At 35.7% G+C, this 22,671-nt stretch overlaps 1 protein-coding gene across 1 annotated transcript in view; it reads left to right on the top strand.

Moving 5' to 3' along the window:
* The window catches only part of LOC148939856 (nuclear factor NF-kappa-B p105 subunit-like), a 176,674-nt gene that overhangs the window by 26,931 nt on the left and 127,072 nt on the right, over window positions 1–22,671 (top strand). Inside the window, exons 2-3 of the mRNA XM_089105862.1 lie at window positions 2,825–2,967; window positions 17,595–17,755. Of these exons, the coding sequence (XP_088961988.1) occupies window positions 2,825–2,967; window positions 17,595–17,755 (304 nt within the window). The remainder of the gene's footprint in view (window positions 1–2,824; window positions 2,968–17,594; window positions 17,756–22,671) is intronic.

Genomic DNA, 22,671 nt, shown 5'->3' with positions numbered 1-22,671 from the left:
AAAACTTTAAAACGGTCTTTTTTTCTTCTTTTTTTCCAGGCCTAGCGGGTTACTAGAACATTACAGAGAGATGTTTAAGAGCTCATTCAAAAGCTATTTCTCATATATACGTGGTTTATATAAATTACACGATCCGCAAGTACCATATGGCACAAAAAAGGCACTTTATGCCATTTCTCAAGGGGTGGGGCTAGCGAACAACCAGAACTTCGTAGCTAGATTTTTGATAGCTCATATATAAAATATTGCTAATATTTACGTTCTTCCTATAAATTCCCCCATTTGCAATTTTCAAATGGTACTAAAAACGACACTTTTTGTGCCATTTCTGAAGTGGAAAAGCTGGGGCTAGTGGCTACCAGAACTTCTTAGAGTGATGTTTAATGGCTCATTTGAAAACGTTTGCTCATATCTATTGTCTTTTATCAATTCTACAATTCGTAAGTGAGATATAGCACTGAAAACAACACTTTTGGTACCACTTCTTAAGTGAAAAACCTAGAAAGCGTAAAACGGCAAGTTGGCAACAATTAGGGTCCGAAACCTTTAGTTCGAGGTTCGCAAGAACAGCTTCCGCATTTTCATTGTCTAGGCCTCTTGAATAAGAAATGGAATTCAGGTCACGCTATGGCCAGTAAACTAGATTAGATGATTGGGGACTTGGGTATCTTAGTATAGCGCTGGACTTCAAATTAGATTTGATTCGTCCTTGGATTTTTTTTCAATCATGGTTTGTCCATTCTTATCATTACTTTTTAGGTAATCCACTATTTTTGCAAATGTGATGCACTCATTTTCCCAAGCATATCCCGGGAAGACTCATTTTACAGCTATTACTCATATCTACGCGATAATGTTTATCAATTTTACTATCTATAGTTGTCATATAGCACTAAAAACGGCACTTTTGTTGCCACTTCTTAAGTGGAAGAGTTTGGAAGCATAAGACGATACCATTGCAACAATTATGGTCCAAAGCCTTTAACTGGAGGTTCATAAGAACCCCTCACATATACTCCCCCTTCCAAATCCCCTGTGTACGTTTCATAAATCTTCTACTCATCTTAAAAGTAAAAGATTATTGGGAAAACAAATTAACTAAAACTGAAAACTTTTCAACTAAAAATCTACCGTAAATTAAGCTTGAATGATCAACACTTTTGATGATCAAAACTGTTGCCTGCCTAGGTTTTGAAAAACACCTTTTTTTTGGTTATTTCATTGAAAAAGGCACTTTTTTCATTTGAAGAAAATGGGTGGAAAAACAGAAAGTGCACTAGGATTAGGACTATAGACTAACTTTAGAATTTGTACCATAGCTTGAAATTCACTGTTGTATAGAGACACATAACCATATTTTCAGAATTCACATTGTCTTATTTGATCTTCATTTCAAGTAATACTAAAGCATTTTTCTTACATTTGAAGATTGTTTATTAATCACTATTGATATTATAGCTTATAGCTTATATATTGAATATTATTCCAAAATGCTACCTGATAAATCAATCCAATAATTTGTCTGCTATTCAATTACATCGCGGGTATTAAAAAATATTTAATTCTACGCTTTTGTTTTTAAGATACCTAATTTTAACTGTATGTGGAAAGTTACTGATGTCACAACTGGTGTAAGACTATGAAAAGCTTTATAGATTAGTTTATTGTTGTCAGGCTTCATACTCACTTTTCACTCCCAAATTCCTGTTTTTAAGACTTGATTTTTGTGTTTTCAGTAAAGCACTAGTTTTTTATACTCCTAGAAACACAGGGAAACATAATTAGTTGGTTTATTTGTACTAGTTTGATTGATTTATATATTAGATAAGCTGTGGAGCAATAATTTTTGTCTGTTTTAAGTTTCAACTTCGCTCTTTACTTCCCTTGGAAAAACTTTTTTTTTAGATTAATCCTATTAATATCCAATTACAATGTTTTCTTTCCCCTTTATATTCATCAGAGTTTCCTCGGTCATGATTTCGATTTAAATGTAAGTCTATTCTGAACGCAATACAAAGCAGATTCTTCAGTCTCCACGAAACTCGTTGTAGCAGGACGAGATCGAAAAATTGTGTCAACATAAAGGCGTTATTTTGCGATTCGGTAAATGACTATTGATTTTTTTGCAATATTTTGTAGCCTTGAAACCCTATTTCCTGCATCAATTTCCTACTATATAATCGTCTTTTCCCTTCTTAATCTTCTTAAAGCACCCTCAGTCTTGATTTTGATTTAGATACTAGTCTACTTCAATCAGTTTCAGTAATTTAAAAGGCTTTATGATACAAAAAGATCTATTTTTCTCACATCCACTATTCTGTTTTTGGTAACTTGCCAGAAAGCTTCGGGTTTGGTAATTTAATTTTAATAATTCATCCACCATCTATTTTGGTAATTCCAAAGGCTTTATATTCCGATTTAGTAGTTTTGATGGCACTGTTCTAATAGCTAAAACCCACGTAAGAACTGAAATAGGGTAATGCTAATGAAACAAAATAAAATAGGATGAAAATGTAATAGTTTAGAAACAAATTTCGGCTATATATTTGCAGATTAGGGGGGGGGGGGTAAATCATAGCGTATATTAAATACGCAAGCTAACCTAACCAAGGTACCCTTTCTCCCAAAACCCCAAAAAACTAAAGTTTAAATATTGTAAACACAGGGAGAAACCACTTTTTGCAATCAAATTCTCCGTTGGAACAACCTGTTTGACTACCGTCTTTTATTATCTATCTTGTGTGGGTTCCAGCTAATAGAACAATACCGTTTTGATATTTTGGAACCTTCAAAACCTATTTATCATATCTATATCCTATTACAGAGTCGTCTTTCCCCTTCCTAGTCATCGTAGAGCAGCCTCAATCTCGATTTCGGTTTAGATACAAGTCTGAAATGACGGGGACGCACGGGTCATTAATGGGCGAAAATCAGGACAAAACGAAGAAAACATACCCGACAGTACAGGTAAGTACGATTCATTAGGTCCATAAGATAGGTAAGATTTATTCATTATTATTTAAGTATAAGTTAATCATAATACGGTGCTATTTTCTACTGAGGCCGGTTGGCATGTAACTCAGGGAAAAGAGTGCATATCAATTAAGGGGGAACGGTCGGAAAAATTCCCGGCTATCTCTTCCATGTTAAATATTTAGCTTGTCCGGCGACAACAGACGCATAAAGGCAACAATTTTGGTTTCTATCTGTTCCCCTAATCTAGCAACATAATCTGAGTTTACTATTTTTTTTTATTTTTTTTTTACTGGGCTTCCTGAATTAGGCTTTTTCGTGCAAATTCCATTTCAACTCGTCTAAAAGAACGGTACATACAAGTTTAATAAAATTAACACGGACTTGCAGAGGATTTTGAAAGAAACAAATTGACTATTAAGTTTTTTTCCTAATTAATTCAAAAAGACATTTTCATCAGTTTATTTGTTTCTACTAAAAGTTGTTACCATCAGTTTTTTATTAGAAACTCCTGAACTGTTGCATATTTTACTTTCAAAAGGCGGGCATAAATACCGGTCTTCAGGTGATAAACGGTCAGGGTTTCGACTTATATCGGCTGGCATCATAAGTGAATGTTTCAACATATTATGCAAATAGGAATGCTCCGTCAAATTAGGTTGCGGTCAAAGAGTTTGAAAGACGAGAAAGGCAATTAAAGAAGAACTTGGTCTTGCTAGTTCACAAAATTGCTTTGTGAAAGATGGTAAAGAAGCGTAATAAAAGAGGCATTGACTTGGTTACTATGCAGAAGCACAGGGAAAAACTAAAAAGCTTGGAAGATCAAACTTTGGAAAAACTTCCAAAAAGCTTGGAAGACCAAGACTTCCTAAACATTTACTCGACTTGAACGAAACATCTCTTTTTCAATTCTATTCTCCTAGACTTTCAAACTAAAACCCACGTAATTTGCCTTATGAAGAAGCAAGTGACTTATGACCCTTCAATTTTTATCGTACTTGGTCCCTAGTAGAAATTTTTTTTTTAGATATGAGGATAAATCAAGTAAGTTACAGTTTTTGTCGCAAGGAGAAGGGCAGGGGATTGTAGCCCCCCTAACAAATAGCGCATACAACTATAATTCATTCTATTCTGTAGCGTAAAACTTGAAAAAAAAACTAGACTTTAATCTTCTACCTTCTATATAGTCACTGGCAGATCCAGGGATGGCCCCCCAAGATTTTTCTGGCACCAATTTGGTCAATTATTGGCACTCTTGTCACACTCCCCCTCCCCAAGATTTTGCTCAAGATCCGCCCCTGTAATTAGTGATATTTCTGCAAACAGAAACCCCACTATCATACGGGCAAGTGGAATACTTAATCACGATTTATGCAATGCAGTTTTTTTTTTACTTTTGCTTTATATATTTTAGTGCATAACTTTACATAAAGTTTTACCGAGAGATGCATAAGTCTTTATAATCTTTTGACAAGAAAGTTAAAAAAATGAGGGGGGAAGGAGGTTATTGAAGCTTCAAAACTTATAACTCTTTAATTTCTATCCCGCTTAGTCCTAGTAGAAAAAATGTTTGATAATACGAGATAAATATAGGGATTTAAATATTATTTGCAGCAAGAAGAGGGGTAGGGGAATGCTTTTTCTAGGCAACTATCATTCATTTTATTTTGTCGTGTAAATCTTAAAAAAAAACTAGACCTTGATTTATGACCTTCTGCTTTGTAATATTAACGGTTTATGCCATGTAATTTTTTTCTTACTTTTGCCTTAAATATTTTAATGTATTGTTTTACATAATATTTTACCCGGATATGCATAGCTCAACATAATATTTTGAAGGGGAAGTACAATTAATTCATGTATATGCGTGTGGGGGGGGGGTAGGGTGTATTTGAAGCTTCAAAACTAGGTTTCTAGGCCCCAATTTTCATTCTTTTTATGAGAAGCAGTTCAGGTCGTCGACTTTTTGTCGTAAAGTTCAACAGATAGTTCTAAAATAAGAGCAGCGAATTTAGTTCCTTCAATTCTTATCCCTTTAAAAAAAAAAATGTTTTCGATTACAATAAAATGAAAGGAACAAATTTTAAAAGGGGTCTAATTTCTATTTTATTTAATTATGAATTGAAAAGTAGAGGGGTCAAAGAAAATTTTTATGTGTAAAATGTACTAGATAAAAAAGAAATTCTAATGACTATAACATCACCGAGCAAAAAGAAAAATAATTGAAAAGAAGGAAAAAATCAATTAGATTTAATAAATTGGACTTAAATCAATCCAATACAAATAAGAGAAAAAAATAACGTGTAAGGCACCGAACATTTTTAAACACTTTTTTGGATGACCTCGGAGCTGACTCAGGCATCTTATTCCATACAAAATGATTCACCCAGGATTTAAGTCTGACCTTACGGAGGAACTGGCGGATCCAAGGGGGCGTGGGGGGCCCCCATTGTTTTTTAGCGTCCTCTTTCTCCGTTTTTTTTTCTTTTTTCACTTTTTCTAGAATTAATTTTTCCATTTGGTCAATTATTGGCATGTTTGTCACATTGCCTTAGCCCCCAGATTTTGCTCATTGGCGCCCTTGTCACATTAGGCCTCCCCAAAGATTTTGCTCTTGCTCTAGATCCGCCCCTGTACAGAGGGAGGAAAAGGAATTTGAATATAATTTGTATTTGATAGACTCGTTTCTGATCTCGAGTGATTATTTATTTGGATTGTTCCCTTCTTAGTATGAAATAGCAATAATTCACACTACGGCGTCCGGAAAAAACTGCCCCAAGTTTTTTTGGCGCCCTCATTTTGTTCTATTTTCTTTTTTTACCCTTTGTTTTGAATAAACTTGTCAATTTGGTCAATTATTGGGGGCCTTGTGACATTAACCCCCCCCCCCCCCACCAAGCTTTACTCTAGATCCGTCTTTGTTCACTGCAAGAAACTGAAATTTTACCAAACACACATAACATTACATTTCCTGACCCAGAATACATAGCATTTTTAGTAAATCGTAAATATAACTAAATAAATCAGCATAAATCAATATGTCAAAGGAACACTGATCCAACTATTCCATACGTAATTCGATTCAAATTGACCAAAACTGTGTTAATTCATAGCCTATATGCATAGACTAAACTTATTCCAAAGCTTATACGCCTGTAGGTTGTGAATTCTCAGAGATACTGAGGTTCATCTGGTTGTCGCTAGTGCTTAAGATCCATTCTTGACCTCTGTTAGGAGTTTTGTGCCAAGTTCAACAATGAAATACCCAAAGCTGTATCATAACGTTTGTTCAAATGATAGTTGTACCGCCATAGTTCCAACAATCACTAACAGTTTTCTCTTTCTTGTTGTGCTCTTTTCTTGTTGTGTTCTTGTTGTGTTCTTTTTGTTTTCTCTTTCTTGTTGTGCTGAAAATTGTTTTCCATTCGAATTCAGTTGTGAAAGTCAAAATATAAAAAGCCGAATGTGAACTCACAGTACCATTTAGACTCGGAATGGATTTGTACGTTTTTCTCCTAGAGCAGAATATCTATTGGTATCTAATTGATTAACATAAATTGCATGGGCGCTGTCAAGGAGGGACGTGGGTTGGGACACCCCCCTCCCTGTGGAACAGCAAGAGAATACAAAACTTCACTTTTGAAAGTAAAGCCCATGTCTAGTTTTTCTGCTTTATAGTCTGATTCATCTATAACTTAGTCATGTCCATTCTAATGAAGATATCATTCCTTGAAAAGACACCATTCCTTGGAAAGTTAACCATGATCTCTTGGCATAAGTTCTTTGCGGCGTCCTTGTGACTGTTGTAGTGTAGAATCAAAAATGCGAATGTAGACTCTAGACTACTTATGTGATTCCAAAAATGAAAGTACCGCAGTGGCGGATCTAGGAGGAGGGCGAGGGGGACGCGCCCCCTAACGTAGTCTAAAGTAGTGTAATTTACTTAATTAACGCAAGTTTGCGTTAAATAAATTTGCTCCTAACGCAAGTTTAACGGATCAACCTATTTGGCGTCCCCCTTAAAAATCCTTGTTCCGCCACTGAAGTGCCATAGTATAAATATTCCTTTATTTGAGGGGTGGGGGATTAAGCTCGCCTTTCTCTTCTTGGTGTATTGGGACCACTAGTATTCAACTCAATGAACAACTCACTGCAGTACCAAGCCACCTAAGGCCAACAGACGCGCACGGTCCTCCTTTACCGCTATTCGAAGTTTCACTCTTTACCTCCTACCACGAAGTTCCGACTTCCTTTAAATCCTTTCATATAACTTCTTCCCACCCGAGTCGGGATCGATCTGCTTTTTGTTTTTTCGTAAATGGATGGAACAACCTTTGGCAAAGAACAACCTTTGGCAACGTGTTATCCTTCATCCGTAAAACGTCTCCTACCCATTTCAACCGTTGATTTGTTGTTGCCCGAGAAAATAGGATAGAACCACATATTTGGTACAGATTGTTGTTTCCTACGGTCAGTCACACGGGTACCTAAAATATCCATAGACAATTCCTACCTACAACATTGAACAGATCTTCCTCTGTCTTTCAAAGCCGCCATGTTTCAGGACCATATTTGACAAATGTTAATACCCTACCTTCCAATAGTCAGATCTTGGTTTACAGACTAATCTACTTATTCTTCCGAACTTTTTTCAACTTTAAAAAGCAGCCTGGCCTTTGCTATTTCACATCTTCACCGTATCTACCATCTTGACTGAAAATGCTACCCTGGTAAGAATGTAACAACTACGCGGAAGAATGTCACTGGTAATTAAGAACCTTATAATCATTTTGATACTTCTAATTGGATTAGCTGTATTGGAATTTCCTCCAATGTCAGTTGGACTCTTTTATAGGAAAAATCGCCGTTTTAGTGCTCAAGATGACGAAGAGTAACATTTTTTTCTGTGGTCAGTTCTCTTACGGTCCTTAAAGAGGGGACTGGACTCTAAGCACAAATCCAATAAGATCCCGTTAACCTTTTTGCGACTAAAGGTGTGACACGGTCACTCGTGGGAAAAGAGGGAAAAAATGAGGGGGGGGGGGCTATTGTTTGCACAACAATTTTTGTTAGTTTTGTTATTATTGGAGTGAGGACGCTGCGACTTCAAACCGGAGGTTCTACGGCACAACAAGTTGAGTGGTATGCTTTTTATGAAAATACGGTTATTTTTGGAATATCTCCCTCCTCTCATTTTGGAAAATGTAGCTGGCATTCAAACACAAATTACTCGTTGTTGGTGACTTTAATTTGTGTACAAGTTGAATATTATAGATCAGCGTGAAAACTAGAATATGTTCAGTTGGCCTATATATCCCCCAGTGCTCTTTAATTTTTCATTTGGACTTAAGACCTCAAGAATAACAAAATAAAAACACTTTTTTTCGCCCTGGATTTTCCTTTCATAGGACCTAAACCGCTTCAAAACCGTTTCAAAACCGCTACTTTTCTAAGATTGTTTTTAAAATAATTGGGTTGTCTCAAAATTTAAGGAACGTTCATGTTTTTGTCAGTGTTGTCATTTTAAACTGTGTAAGTGAAGAAGCCGAGTAGTTAGCGCTCCAGACTTGAAATTCTGACCTCGGTGGTTCGAATGCTGGTGTCGTTGGCTATTTGATTTGGAACGGCGGTCAATGGTGTGACTCTGGAAGCGCAGCCAGAGTCGACCCACCTTTAAATGGGTACCTGGAGTAATCTGGGGGAAACCACGGGAAGAATCGAGTGATTTGCCCCCAACCCCGACCCCCCAAACGCAGACCCTAGTCTGCATGTGAACATATTATTTTTTTTTAAAGTAAATAAGCAAAACTGATTTGTTAAATTTGACAACACTTTTCTTTCTTAAAAAGTCAAAAATGAACAATCAGTTGTTTCCCAAGGACAACTAAAACTTCAAAGGAAAGCTAAACCTTATTAAGCTGTTTTGTTCAGTTTATTTTTAGCTTATTTTTTGATGATTTTTCACTCACGTTTCTTGTTTTTTTTTTTTTATTTTGCGAACACTTCTACCAAAAACTGTATAAATGTACGTAGTAGGTCTTTTTCTTCTTTTTTGTTTGTACAAATTGAATCACCCTTTGTTCCTAAATGTTTAGTACACTTACGGTTTTGTAAGTTTCCTTCTAATCAACTCAAACAATCTGTTTTCATTTTCATTTTCTGTTAACTCACCGCAGCACCAAGTCGCACGCTCCTCCTCCAGCTCAATCTATTCAAAGCCTCCCTCTTTACACCTTCCCAGGAAGTTCTCTATTCCCTTAAATCTTTCTATGTAACATCCTCCCACCCCAACCGCGGACGACCTGCTTTCCGTTTAGTCCTAGACAGGTGACCGAAAAGGACAATCTTTGGCAGTCTGTCATCTTTCATCCACGGAAAGTGCCCAAGTCATCTCAACCTTTCTCTCATTATAGACATGGAAATCGGAATTGAACCACACTTTTCGTACAGCCTAATATTTGTAATACGGTCAGTCAGTCGGGCACCCAAAACAATCCGTAGGCAATTTTTCTAGAAAACATCTACCAAGTCTTCATCCGCTTTTCGGAGCGTCCATGCTTCAGAACCATATTTGACCGCTGTCTTCACTGTAGCTTCCAATATTCTAATCTTGGTTTGTAGAAGTATCTTCCTATCCTTCCAAACTATTTTCAACTGTGAAAAAACATTCTGAGCCTTGGCTATTCTACTTTTAACATCTTTACTGCTCCCAGTGTCTTTACTAATAATACCTTATCAATCTTTTCGTTACCCGACGTCGCCTTTCCACCTTCACCCAGTCCGAGATTCAATGGCCTGATATTTGTAGCATTAATTTTTCAAACTTCTTCTAGCACCTTGAATTAGCAAAGCGTCAACAAGTCCCTTCAATTGGACCGCACTTCTACATTAAGTACTCAGTTCGTCAGCATAATATCAATTCGGGAGACATTTTCATCCCCATTTGATTTCGTAGTCTCTCATTACCTCTTCTGTGCTCCTTAAGACTAATTCTATCAAAATAACCTATAAAAAGAGGGGTAGTGCACAACCATGCTTAATTTCTGATTCTATACAGATCGAGCTGCTGACCTCTTTTCCTTAACTGCAGCAGCGTTATTCTTGTGCATAACACTAATAACTTTAATGTATTTGTCTGGTATACCAGACAAGGATAAAACCTTTACTAAATTTCTTCTATCAACAGAATCGAACGCTTGCTCATAATCTCTACAACTGAGGACCAAAGGTGTTTGAAAACTCAGGCGCTTCTCAATTGTTAACCTAAGAGTGAAAATTAGGTCGACACATCCTCAACCGTTTCGAAAACCGCACTGTTCTCCTCTTAAAACTTTGTTTACGGTATCTCTCAGTCTAAAATGTATCATATTACTAATTAATTTGCTACCTACAGAGACCAGACTAAGGCCTCGATAATTACCACACTCACTTTTATCACCTTTCTTATAAAGTGGCTTAATTAAAGTTTTCTTAAAATCGTTAGGTACTTCCCCTTTTCCAAAAATCATATTCATAATATTGAGTAGCTTACTTATAACCTCAGGGTCACCCTATTCAATAATCCCGTTTGCCACCTTTTCAGCACCAGTAGCATTATTATTTTTTAGTCTTTTTAGTGATGTCGCTAATTCCTCCTCACAAAACAAATCTTCCTTCACATCCAAGGTATCACAAACTTTTTCATTTATTTGTCTGGGTCCATGCTTCAGAACCGTATTTGACCGCTGTCATCACTTCATTCATTTATTCATTCACAATATTCTAATCTTGGTTTGCAGAAGTATCTTCCTATCCTTCCAAACTATTTTCAACTGTGAAAAAACATTCTGAGCCTTGGCTATTCTACTTTTAACATCTTTACTGCTCCCAGCGTCTTTACTAATAATACCTTATCAGTCTTTTCGTTGCCCGACGTCGCCTTTTCACCTTGACTTATTCCTAGCCTTAGCGACTTAGTCTTCTTAACATTAACTTTCAAACCTATTCTTGCATCCTGAACTCGCAAAACCTCTAAAAGTTCATTCATTTTGCTCAAACTTTCATCTAGGATGCTGAAATCACGAGCATAATCCTAGTTAAGGATAGTTTTTCTCCCCATTTGATTCTGTGGTCTCCCATTGCCTTTACTGTGCTCCTTAAGACAAAGTCAATCAAAATGATCCATATAAATAGGGATATAACACAACCCTGCTTAACTCCAGATTTAATACGAAACCAGCTGTTAACCTCATTTCCTACCTTAACTGCAGCAGTCTTAGGTGCTTATATACGCGCTGTAAAACCGGTTTCTTCGTTAGTTTCTTTCAGCTTACCGTGAGACAAACAAAAACAAGTGACAGAATAGATGGGAAATATATATTTTGGGCTATTTATTCGCACATTAGAGGTGGGGGGTAAAGTATTACGGACATTGTGAAGTTAGAAAACAATTCTTATTTTATAATATTCAGAATAATTGTACCTAACACATTTTGCATATAGACCCGGTACAGTTACCCCCCCTCCCTCATAATGTGCAAACATATAACCCAAATTTGTCTCTAAAGTATTATATTTTCATCATATTTGGAGATATTTCGTTAGGATTGGTCAGAGAAACAGGTTCTGCTTAGATGAAGAGCTTAACGTAGGCGCTATAACATATAAGTACCCAGTGTTATTCTCATTCATAGCACTAATCACTTCAATGTATTTGTCTTGTCTGGTATGCCATACAAGGATAATATCGTCGCTAAAGCTCTTCTATCAACAGAGTTGAACGCTTGCTCATAATCTATAAAACTGAGAACCAAAGGATTTTCACTTTCCTTGGTACTTGAATATGGGTCGTGAGTCCCTCTTTACCAGGTGTCCGCGAACGTAACATATACACGCCTAGAAGTTTTTACTTCCGTAAGCTAAATGTCTACATTTTTATTTATTTACGCTAGAGTACTTTTTGTAACGAAGCAATGACTTCGTGATTATTTTGCAACCGGTTTACAAAAAACCAGTCCTAAACATAATGAATAGAAAGGTTACTCGAATATTTTTCAACATTTACAGTTTGGTCAATTATAGATTTTACTGAATGGAACTTTTAATTTGGTAAGTTAGCCTTATTACCTTAATTAAGCCTCCGCCTGAATAGGATTCGAGGGAAGGGCTAAATAAATTTGCCTAAATGTTCGCTTTGAAATTATGGATTGATTGCAGAAAATGATAAAGCGGATTTGAAGATTTATTTTAATATTCGGTAGTGGTGCATTATACCTAACATAGCGCTATAGACTGTGCAAGGAATGCAGACATGGAGACCCGTCAAACGGGTATTTGCTATCTAAATTGATCGCAAAGTGTGGTTTCTCATTGAATTTACAATATTTAAACTGTTGTTTTTTGGGGTTTAGGGGGGAGGGAAAAGGTACTAAGGTTAGGTTATGTATGCTATGCTTTACCCCCCCCCCCCACCCCACCCCACTAATGTGCAAATATATAGCCCAAATTTGTTTCTAAACTATTATAAATTCATCCTATTTTATTTCATTAGCATTAACCAAACTTGACTTCTTTCGTGTGTTAGGTATGATTTTCAAATGAACGGGCAATATCTTAGGAGGGCTTGATGTCATATTGAATACGGAGGGGGGGGGGTCATAGTCATATTTAATCATTATTAAGCTAAGTCAATGGACTTTGAATGTTAACATGGAGATTGCATAACAATGCAGGGTTTTTCCATTTCAGTCATTACAAAACTCGGAGTGATAAATATATCGTCACATATTGCCGTAAATTATAATATGTGTCTTAATCTTATATCCTTCTTAAAAGACCTTGAATAATTGTTTAGTTTTTTTAGTATAATGCAAGAGTTCAGATATTCGAGTTTATTTATTCTTCAATAAATTTACATAAAAAACTTATACTACATATAAAACTTATACTACACTAATACTACATAAAAACTTCAACATGTCTCTCCCGTAAGGCTCCATGGCCAGGAAAAACATAGGAGAAACAAAAATGAAACAAATACATAAAAGAAAAGCATTTTCAACATAATGCATTCACACCTTCAAGAGACTCAACACACGCACAAAAAATCCAATCATCCACCTCAAAAATCCCCGGAATTACGACCTAGGTAGGGGAGTATCACATGATTTCAAATTATTTCAAATTGCATATTTGAGACTCAGCAAGGGGAATGCAAATAATTGGCTATTTCGGTAACTCTCAGCCAATCACTCATCTTCAGCTGGGAAACCACGGAATCCATTCCTGGGATTTTGAGTCTCAGTGGCATCGTTTCAAGAAGAACAGAATTGTCATGAATTTGCTTTAAACCATTTAATTTCTTTAAACCTGTTATCGTAGATACAGCCTAAGAGTCTTGTCTCCCACTCCCGCCACTGGATATACATCTCGGACCATATGTAGTCCAATCCGCGGGGACCTTGCTTAGCCAATCCGTGTTACGTTGGACACACCCGCCACTCCATACCTTCTCATGTCTCGGTGGCAACCTTTCGCCTCGAATGGCTTGCGCCATTTATGCAGAATTTTTAAAAGTGGACAACAGTTCAAATTGTAGAGAAGAGCAAAAATGCAGCCATAAATACTTTTAAAAATCCTCGTGCTTGAAGAAGTTGGAGTGAGTATACTATAGTGACTACAATTGGGGAAATGGGGCATGCATTTGCCTCCTAGATTTTTAGCTCCCCTTAGATTCTGAAAATTTTTTTTTTGGGGTAATTTAACTAAAAAAACAATTCTTACTTCATAATATTCAGCATAATTGTCCCTAACACATTTTGTATATAGACCCGCTACCCCCCCCCCCCCAATTTGCAAATATATAACCCAAATTTGTTTCTAAAGTATTATCTTTTCATAAACTAACGATAAATTTGGCTTATTCCTAGAATTTGAAAATACCTTTCACCCCTTCCTTAAATTTTCATGAATTGACGCCACTGCTATACTGCCCATTTTTCAAAGTTCAGGTCGTTTTGAGTCGTGATCAAACCTTTGTAGGCTTTTGCGAGTAAGGAATTAGCAATTCCTTTTTTTTTTGCTGACATAATCGGTCATAAAATTCAAGTCTTAAAATTGTTGACCATAAGAGGGGGGGGGGGAGGTGAAAGGCTTCTATTGATGATAGCTGACTCTTGGGACAAGGATACGAACAAAATAATCTAAAGACATCTGGTCCTGCAACTCTAATCTAAAACCGATGTACTCTCAGGAGCTATATTGCTCGCCGAGGCAGTTTGGTGGCTGACTTCAATTTTTGTTGCTTTGTCAAGAAAATAATACAACTGAAAAAAAAACTTTTATCGAGGAACTAGCCAGTTTTTTGACGAATTTTTGACGAATTGTTAAATGGATAAATAGTAAATTACTGTTTAGATTTTTGCTAAGCAACACACATGGAAGAGACAATCCTGAGGGAACATAACAACAATTAGAATTAGTCATTGATGCTGTTTAGGATTATAGTGCACCCCCCCCCCCTACAATCTTCGAAATAAATTTGAAGCACCTCTTGCAAAAACTTGGAAAATATGGAGCGGTAGGGGTTACCAAGTAGTAAACCTTTAAAAAATTCAGTTAAGTTTTCTTCCAATGTTAAGACATATACTCTGACACTGAGATTTACATGAAAGATGAGGGATTCGGTCACCAAAACCTTCTCCCACACCTTCGTTTCTTGGAAAAACGAATTTAGCTTCACAACAACAAGAGACGAATTGTTAAATGGATAAATAGTAAACTACTGTTTAGATTTTTGCTAAGCAACACACATGGAAGAGACAATCCTGAGGGAACATAACAACAATTAGAATTAGTCATTGATGCTGTTTAGGATTATAGTGCACCCCCCCCCCTACAATCTTCGAAATAAATTTGAAGCACCTCTTGCAAAAACTTGGAAAATATGGAGCGTAAAAATGTACTTTTAAAAATTCTGGTACCACTCCCCAATAGAGCGATCCACCAACCCCTCCCCCTGTCCCCTTAAAAGGCAAAACTGCATAAATGAAAAAGTCTGAAACATATCAACCCATTCAAATAAAGTTTTCATATTGTTTTCTTTACTACTAATTCTTCATCTTATCTGGTCATTGTATGGGTTTATGACCTAACACGCCACTCCGCGTCTAAATGTTCTGGAAAAGTGGGAGGTTCAGTTGGTTTCAAACTTAATTGCTATCTCATAATTTTGCTGAGTAGCATTTCGACCTTGTTGTATCCCATTTTTTGTTTTGTGGCACAACATGGGTGAAAACTGCACCTTGCACTGATACGATTCAATTTTTTTTTTAACTTTAAAAATGTAAAGAAGCTTAGACTTTCCATTCGAATGAGACTTCTCACTCACTGAAAGAAAGAAAAGAAAAAAGAAACACATCCATCTGTAACTGTGCTTAAAAAAATACGAAATTTTTTATCGTTTATAGATATAGTTATGGAATATCTGTTATTCTGTCCTCAGGGATGTTCAGCATGATGGTTGAATTTTCATTAAGATTGGATCTGTTATAGGGAGTCTCTATCCACCTCTCCTTGTTTAAAATTATGTCCTTATGTAAAATTATGCAAATTTTTTTATGCTTATAGCTCTTGAAACGTTACTTTAAAATATAGTAAATTGTATCCTACTCATTTATAATCTGCATTAGGAGTAATTTATGATTTCGATTAATGTTGCCGAGGATCACTTGATGCCATGGACTGTTTGGGTGGTGCTGTCGGTAGTGATAACAGGTACCTGGATATAGTTAACAATACTTCTTAATTAATGTGTTTGGTTACAACTGTAATACATAAACATCGTAACAGAAATTGACACTTGGCATGTATGTAAGCAGGGGTGTATTCAGGATTTTTGCTCGTGGTGTTACTTTTTTTAAACATCAAAAATTTGTTCATTTGCATTTTTGTTACATTTTTATGAGTCGGACAAAAATCTCGGGGGGCAGGGGGTCCAACCCCGAACCCCCTCCCCGGATATAGCCTTATATGTAGGGATTTTATTCAGGACGGAAGGGGGGGGAAGTTACCTGGAGGGGTGTAACTACAGAAAATAGATGAATTATATGAAACATTTAAGACAATTTAGGACTTATCGTAAGAATTTCGATATTTTTTTTTTCAGGGGCAGTGACTTAATTTCCTCAAGATCCTGGGGGGGGGGGGGGGTAAAGTTGGAGCCAGTTTTCCCAAATCAAGTGAAAATGACAGTAAAAACTTAAAAATGAGCCATATAATACCATAAAGGTAAAGATATAGTAAAGAAAACTGATCTGTTTCTGTACTGCTTGTAATGCAGGCTTATCTTAGTTTTGACAAGATTTTTTTTGGGAAACTAGATTCTAGCTGGGGTGGCAAACTGGGGTCTGGAGGGGAAGTTGCACCCCCCTGCCCCATGGTGAATTACACCCCTGTCGGGGGAGGGAGGTATTGACCTGTAGCTTCTCCATTCTCATTTTTCTTTTATTTAAATCTATAATTTTTTGTTTGTCCCATACAGTTATTTTGTAACGCTTCAGAAGTAATGGTTTTCTTTGTGATATGTTTATTATAGCTATTTGTGCAAATTACTGTGATTATTATTATTTCTGTAGCTCTAGCATGAAAAATTGCTCTAGAGTGACTTTTTACGTGTCTGTTCCATCTATTGTATTGAAGATAAAAGACGAGTTATTTCTCACGTTTATCTTGTGTTTTCCAGGAGTAGTGTGACCTCCAACCCTTTGGTTGACACTTGGAGAAATTTGGCATCGCCATCCTTTGACTTAAGTAAAATTATCGATTTTATATTTTTATCTGATAGTCTGTCAAAAAAGAGAGAAAATTGATAAGCAGTTTTCATCTCGCTAAAGGATAAATAAATAAAAACAAAAACCAGCTCATGTTTGCCAATATCATTTCATCTTCCTGTATGTCTTTTGTATTTTTTTTTTCTTTGCTTATTTCCGAGGATGGTCTCTTGTTGGTTATTGTATTTTCCCGTGTATTGATCTATAGCAGGCTTCGGTACTCTTGCATTATATGGGCCTTTCTAAAAAGTCAAGTTTGGTTAATGATAATGAAATAAAATAGGATGGCTATATAATAGTTTAGAAAAAAATTTGGGCTATATATTTGCACATTAGGGGTGGAGGGGGTAAAGCATAGCATATATTAAATACGTAACCTAACCTAGGAACCTCCCCCCTCCTAAACCCCAAAAACAACAGTTTAAATATCGTATACGCAATGAAAACCACGCTATCATTGTATTACTCTATAGCGGTTAACCCGTCAAAAACAGGTTTTTCGTCACTGGTTTCCTTGTAAAGGCCCATATAATGCAAGATTACCCAGGCTTCTAACGAACCATGTTATCTAGCTTAACTTTGGATTATATCAAACTATTTTTTTTTTCAGTTGTGCCCCCTACCCCTGCCCTACCCCTGTACCCCTGCCCTGTAGCAAATTGCGCCCCTGCTCTCTACTATGTTGTTACAGACTTTATCCAAACTCTCTATGGAGTCTAAAATTGTGCAGAAATCAATGTTAATCACGGTTAAAATCAATCACAATCCCAGTATGTGGCATATCTTAGAAATTATACATTTAATGCTTTTTAGCTGGAAAACTTCCATGGGACACATGCCATAATCCGGTGCAGCTTGGCCACCAACGAGCAAGACCCTGTTCCACACGTACATTCCCTTGAAGGAGATTTCCAAGGCGATGGCGCCGATTATCAAGATATCATTGTAAATAACATGAATGACCACACTGCCAGGTAATCTTCTGTTCTTGTATACTACTTGTTGTTTACAAATCTAGGTTAAATTTAGTATCATATTACATCTGGGTTTATGTGCAACATGAAAATCCATGTTATACCTATCAATTTTTGGAATCATCTGATATTCCCTGTTATTTAACTACTGTCTTTTTTTCAAAACATGTCGTAATATAGTCAGTTCTGGGACTTATACAGGGGGGGAATCTTGCCTCCTCCCCCAAACTTCCAAATTGTCCCAAATTTCTGTGAATTTTTATTATTTAGGGTACTTTTATTATTGCCCCTCCCCCCCCCCAAGAAAAAAAAACTTCTGCATGGATACCTATATCAGTTCTGGCCATTATTTTCTGTATACTCTTTTCGGAATCACAAAGTCCTTGCTGCAAATTTTCTTTCTGTCTAGACACTCGAAAACATGCTTGCATACGAGTCTAACCCAGGGATTTTGTGAGATGTCTAGAGGCTTCCTTGGGGGGATCTCAAAATTGTTTTTTTTGTCCCCTTCATTGTTTTTTTGTCTTATTTACTTTTTAGGGCACTGCTTTTCAGTTTTACGAGGGTTTGCCGGTAACAAATCTCAGGAGGGTATTAACCCCCCGCACGATTTACACCTTTATGTGCAGGTTTACCTTTCGGTGGATTGGAACCAAAATTTGGTGGTCTATTTCTGAAGGAAATTGATTTAGTCCAGGCTTATATGGGCCATCCAGAGGTGTAGGTAGGGCTTACAGCGTCTAGGGCGTAATATAAGACCTAGGGGGTAAGAAAGATGATCTAGCGTCTTTACTTGTTTATGATGGGTGCTTCTATATAGAAGAAAAAGGCAACTGAAGAAAATAAACAGATCTGTATATATGTTAACGTGAATGTCCAAAATTGAGGAATGTCCGGAATACCTTTATTTCTCCTTGGATTGAGTCAGCGTTGCCAGTCAACTTACCAGTTTTATGCAAGGTTTGATGGTGACAGGTTAGGCTAGGTTGGGTTAGGTTTTTAACCCATTTCTGAGATTTATAATCTAATTTTAAGATTTATAATCTAATTTTCCTGAAAGAAAATTGATTTAGTCCAGGCTTATATGGACCATCCAGAGGTCTAGGTAGGGCTTACAGCATATAGGGGGTAATATAAGCTTTTTTACCTTTCATGAAGCATATCTAAATAACGCCCGAACAAACTCTGTGTCCAAGGACAAGTTTACCCACTTGCTTCCCTCGGTATAGCATTGGATTTGTAAGGGACAATTTTAAAATCGAAGTAGTTGTGGGTTTATTTGATATTTTCTTTGAACTTGCCTACTTGTCAAAAAATTAAAAAAACCGAAGAAATACTGCAATCAAACAGTTCCGTGGTAACGAACTGTAAGTGAGGAGTGAATCAGCCCAGTAGTAACCGAACTTCAAAAAAAGAATTTTTGTTAACAATTAACACAATGTTATAATATGTTACATACTATGTACGTTGTTATAATATTAACAGCAACACAACAAAGAAAAATTACGTCCTAGCACTAAACAATGTTTACCAAAAAATTTTTAAATTGTATTTCGTTGGAAACAATATGCATTTTTAACAGCTCACTTTTTTAGGGCCATATCTAGTATTTTTTTAGGGAGAGGGGGTAATTATTGTTCGGAGGAGGGGGCTCTTACAAAAAAAACTTTACAAAACATATCAAATTTTGTTTATATGCATTTTTATTGTTTTTTTATAAGTAGAATCGAACCTTTGGGTGAGTGGGTGGGGCTGAAGCCTGGTAGGTCCTTCGCTCCAGATACGACCTTGAGCTTTTATTTGATAGAAATCTTTTTTTTTATTTTGCTTTCACTTTGAAAATGTTTAAAATACATGTTGCTTTCTGACACTTGTGCTATAATTGGGATACAAGGGGGACAACTTCCCAGCTCATACATCTAGTAATTTCTGTTCGTTGTGAGTTTGGGTTGAATATCAGTTTTATGTTTGGTACATTATAAGTTCATTAATGGTTTCTTTTTGTATTAAGTCTAACATCTTTTAATTTTAATATCTGTTTTTTTTAACTCTAATTTGGGCACAAGGGGACGACTTCCCAGTCACATATCTAGTAATTTCTGTTTGTTTTTACTTTGAGTTGAATATCAGTTTTTTTCGGTATATTATAAATTCATTATTGGTTTCATTATTTTTACTTAAGTTGAATATCTGTTTCTTTTAACCTTTATTTCATTGTTCATTATAATATGTGGAAGTTTTTTTTTGCTCTGCTCAATATATAACTTCCCTCTTTACTTTTGTTGAAAGAATAAATTTTTTTTTATTTAATCTCTCTTGGTTTTAATTCACTTCTGTAAAATTAACTTAAAAAAACAAGTTTTTCCGAGGGAAGTAAAAAGCCAAGTTGAAACTTAAACCGAAAAAAAATTGTTACTTCACAGCCTATTCAATATATATCAATAAAACTAGTACAAATAAACCAACTAACTATGTTTCAAGGATTATAGAAAACTAGCGCTTAACTGAATACACAAATGTCAAGTATAAAAAACAGGGATATTGATTTGGGAGTCAAAAGTGAGTATGTAGCCTGACAACAATAAACTAATCTATAAAGCTTTTCATATTCTTACACCAGTTGTGGCATCAGTAACATCCAGTATACAATTAGAATTGTCTTAAAAACATAGGCGTAAAATTCGAATATTTTTTTAATAACCACAAACTCATTGAACAGCATACAGAAATACTGGATTGATTTATCAGGTAGTATTTTAGTCTCGCCAGCTATAATACCAATAGTGATTAATATACAATCTTAAATTGTAAGAAATATGATATAGTATTACTTGAAATGAAGATCAAATAAAACATAATAGGAACTCTGGAAATCCGGTTTTTTCTCTCTATACAACAGTGAATTTCAAGCTATGATTGATATTTTAAACTTCGAACTTGTCTACAAACTAATCACGACATGTCCTTTTGAGAACCAAAACGAGAGCCAGGCATTGAACTGAGCCACCGTGCTGAAGTGATACCAAATTAAACCAAAAACAAAATAAATAAAGCAACAATCATAAAATGGATTGTTGATTTACCTTAAAAGGGATTGATAATACTTTTATTATGTAAAAAGTGTCCTTAATTGGTTTGCTTTTACTGTACCAAAACTCCTATATTATGTTGTGTTTTCAGTAAAGCGCTAGTTTTCTATAATCATAGGAACATAGGGAAACAGGATTAGTTGGTTTATTCGTACTAGTTTTATTGATATATATTAGATAGGCTGGGAAGTAATAATTTTTATTCATTTTAAGTTACAAATTCGCTCTTTGCTTCCCTCGGAAAAACTTTGTTTTTTTAATTAATCTTTTCTCGTTTTTGATTCAAATTTCATGTAGAAACAACGCTATCATGATCTTTTTATTTATACGGAATAATTTCTGTTCGTTTTAAGTTTTAATATCACTCCTTAGTTTCAGTTGAAAACTTATTTTTAATATTATTTCTAATCATCACCAATCTAAGGGAGATTAGACGCCTCTAGAAAATAGTGCAGACAACCTTGACAGCTATGAAAAACTTTCCGTCTATAATGTAAAGTTCATTATCCATATTTTACAAAACAATGCATGTTTTTGAGGAACGTTTGTTTTTTTATGAATAAAAAGCTGTTTTTACTCGGCCGGCTTCACCTGAAAAAGCCGTAGTGAAGACAGGGCCTTATAAATTGCCTACTGACTAGCAGAAACTAGAAGGCTACTGTAGAAAAAGAGAACTGTTTAAGAGTTTATTTAAAAGCCTATATTTATGCCTAATCGCTTTTTAAAAATTTGACTTGATAGCACATTCCGTTAAAGTGCGCTTCCGGTTGTTTCCCCCATTTTTTTTCAAATAAAAAAAGTGCCCTTTTCAATAAAATGACCGAAAAAGGTGTTTTTTAAAACCTTGGCAGGAGAAAAAAAAACTAAAGGGGCAAGGACGTCCCTTTCCTTCGATTACTGCCGTTATTACTAGCACACAGGCTTCATTGCAGAGTGAAGTTTGAAGGTTCAATTCAAAACTGTTGATCATTCAAGCTTAATTTTTGGTAGATTTTTAGTTGAAAAGTTTTTGGTTTTAGTTAATTTGTTTTCGTAATAATCTTACTTTAAGATAAGTAGGCGATTTATGAAACTTACTAAGAGGTTTTGGAGGGGGAGTATATGTGAGGTGTTCTTATAATCCTCCAGTTAAGGGTTTTGGACTATAATTATTGCAATGGTACCGTTTTGTTCTTCCAAACTCTTCCACTTCAGAAGTGGCACCAAAAATGCCGTTTTTAGTGCTCTATGGCACTTATGGATGGTGAAATTGATAAAAAGCACGTAGATGTAGTAGCTTTAAAATGAGCTTTCCCAGGATATGCTTTAAAAAATGAGTGCATCACATTTGCAAAAATAATGAATTATCTGAAAAGTAATCATAAGAAAGAATAAACCATGATTGAAAAAAAAAAAAAAAAATCCAAGCAGGAATTGAACGCATGATAATCTAATTTGAAGTCCAGCGCTGTACTAACATAAGCACGCTTCTAATAATCTAATTTAATATATTGGTGTTTGTAGGACTTTAATTGCGTAGTTTATTAAGAGGGCCTGGAGGAGGAACATGTGGAAGGTGTTCTTGTTAACCTCCAGTTAAGGGTTTTGGATCATAATTATTACAATTATACCATTTTATGCTTTCAAAATTTCGGAAGAAATGGCACCAAAAGTATTGTTTTCAGTGCTATATCTCACTTACGAATGGTAGAATTGATAAAAAGCACGTAGATATGAACAAAAGTTTTCAAATGAGCCATTAAACATCACTCTAAAAAGTTCTGGTAGCCCACTAGTCCCAGCTTTTCCACTTGAGACATGGGACAAAAAGTGCCGTTTTTAGTGCCA

The sequence above is a fragment of the Artemia sp. Qi Xiang Cuo genome, chromosome 20 (assembly GCF_049724085.1).
Source record: "Artemia sp. Qi Xiang Cuo chromosome 20, ASM4972408v1, whole genome shotgun sequence".
In the NCBI taxonomy this organism is placed as follows: domain Eukaryota; kingdom Metazoa; phylum Arthropoda; class Branchiopoda; order Anostraca; family Artemiidae; genus Artemia; species Artemia sp. Qi Xiang Cuo.
Note: the sequence above shows the minus strand (reverse complement) of the source record. Positions and strands in the feature narration are given on the sequence as shown.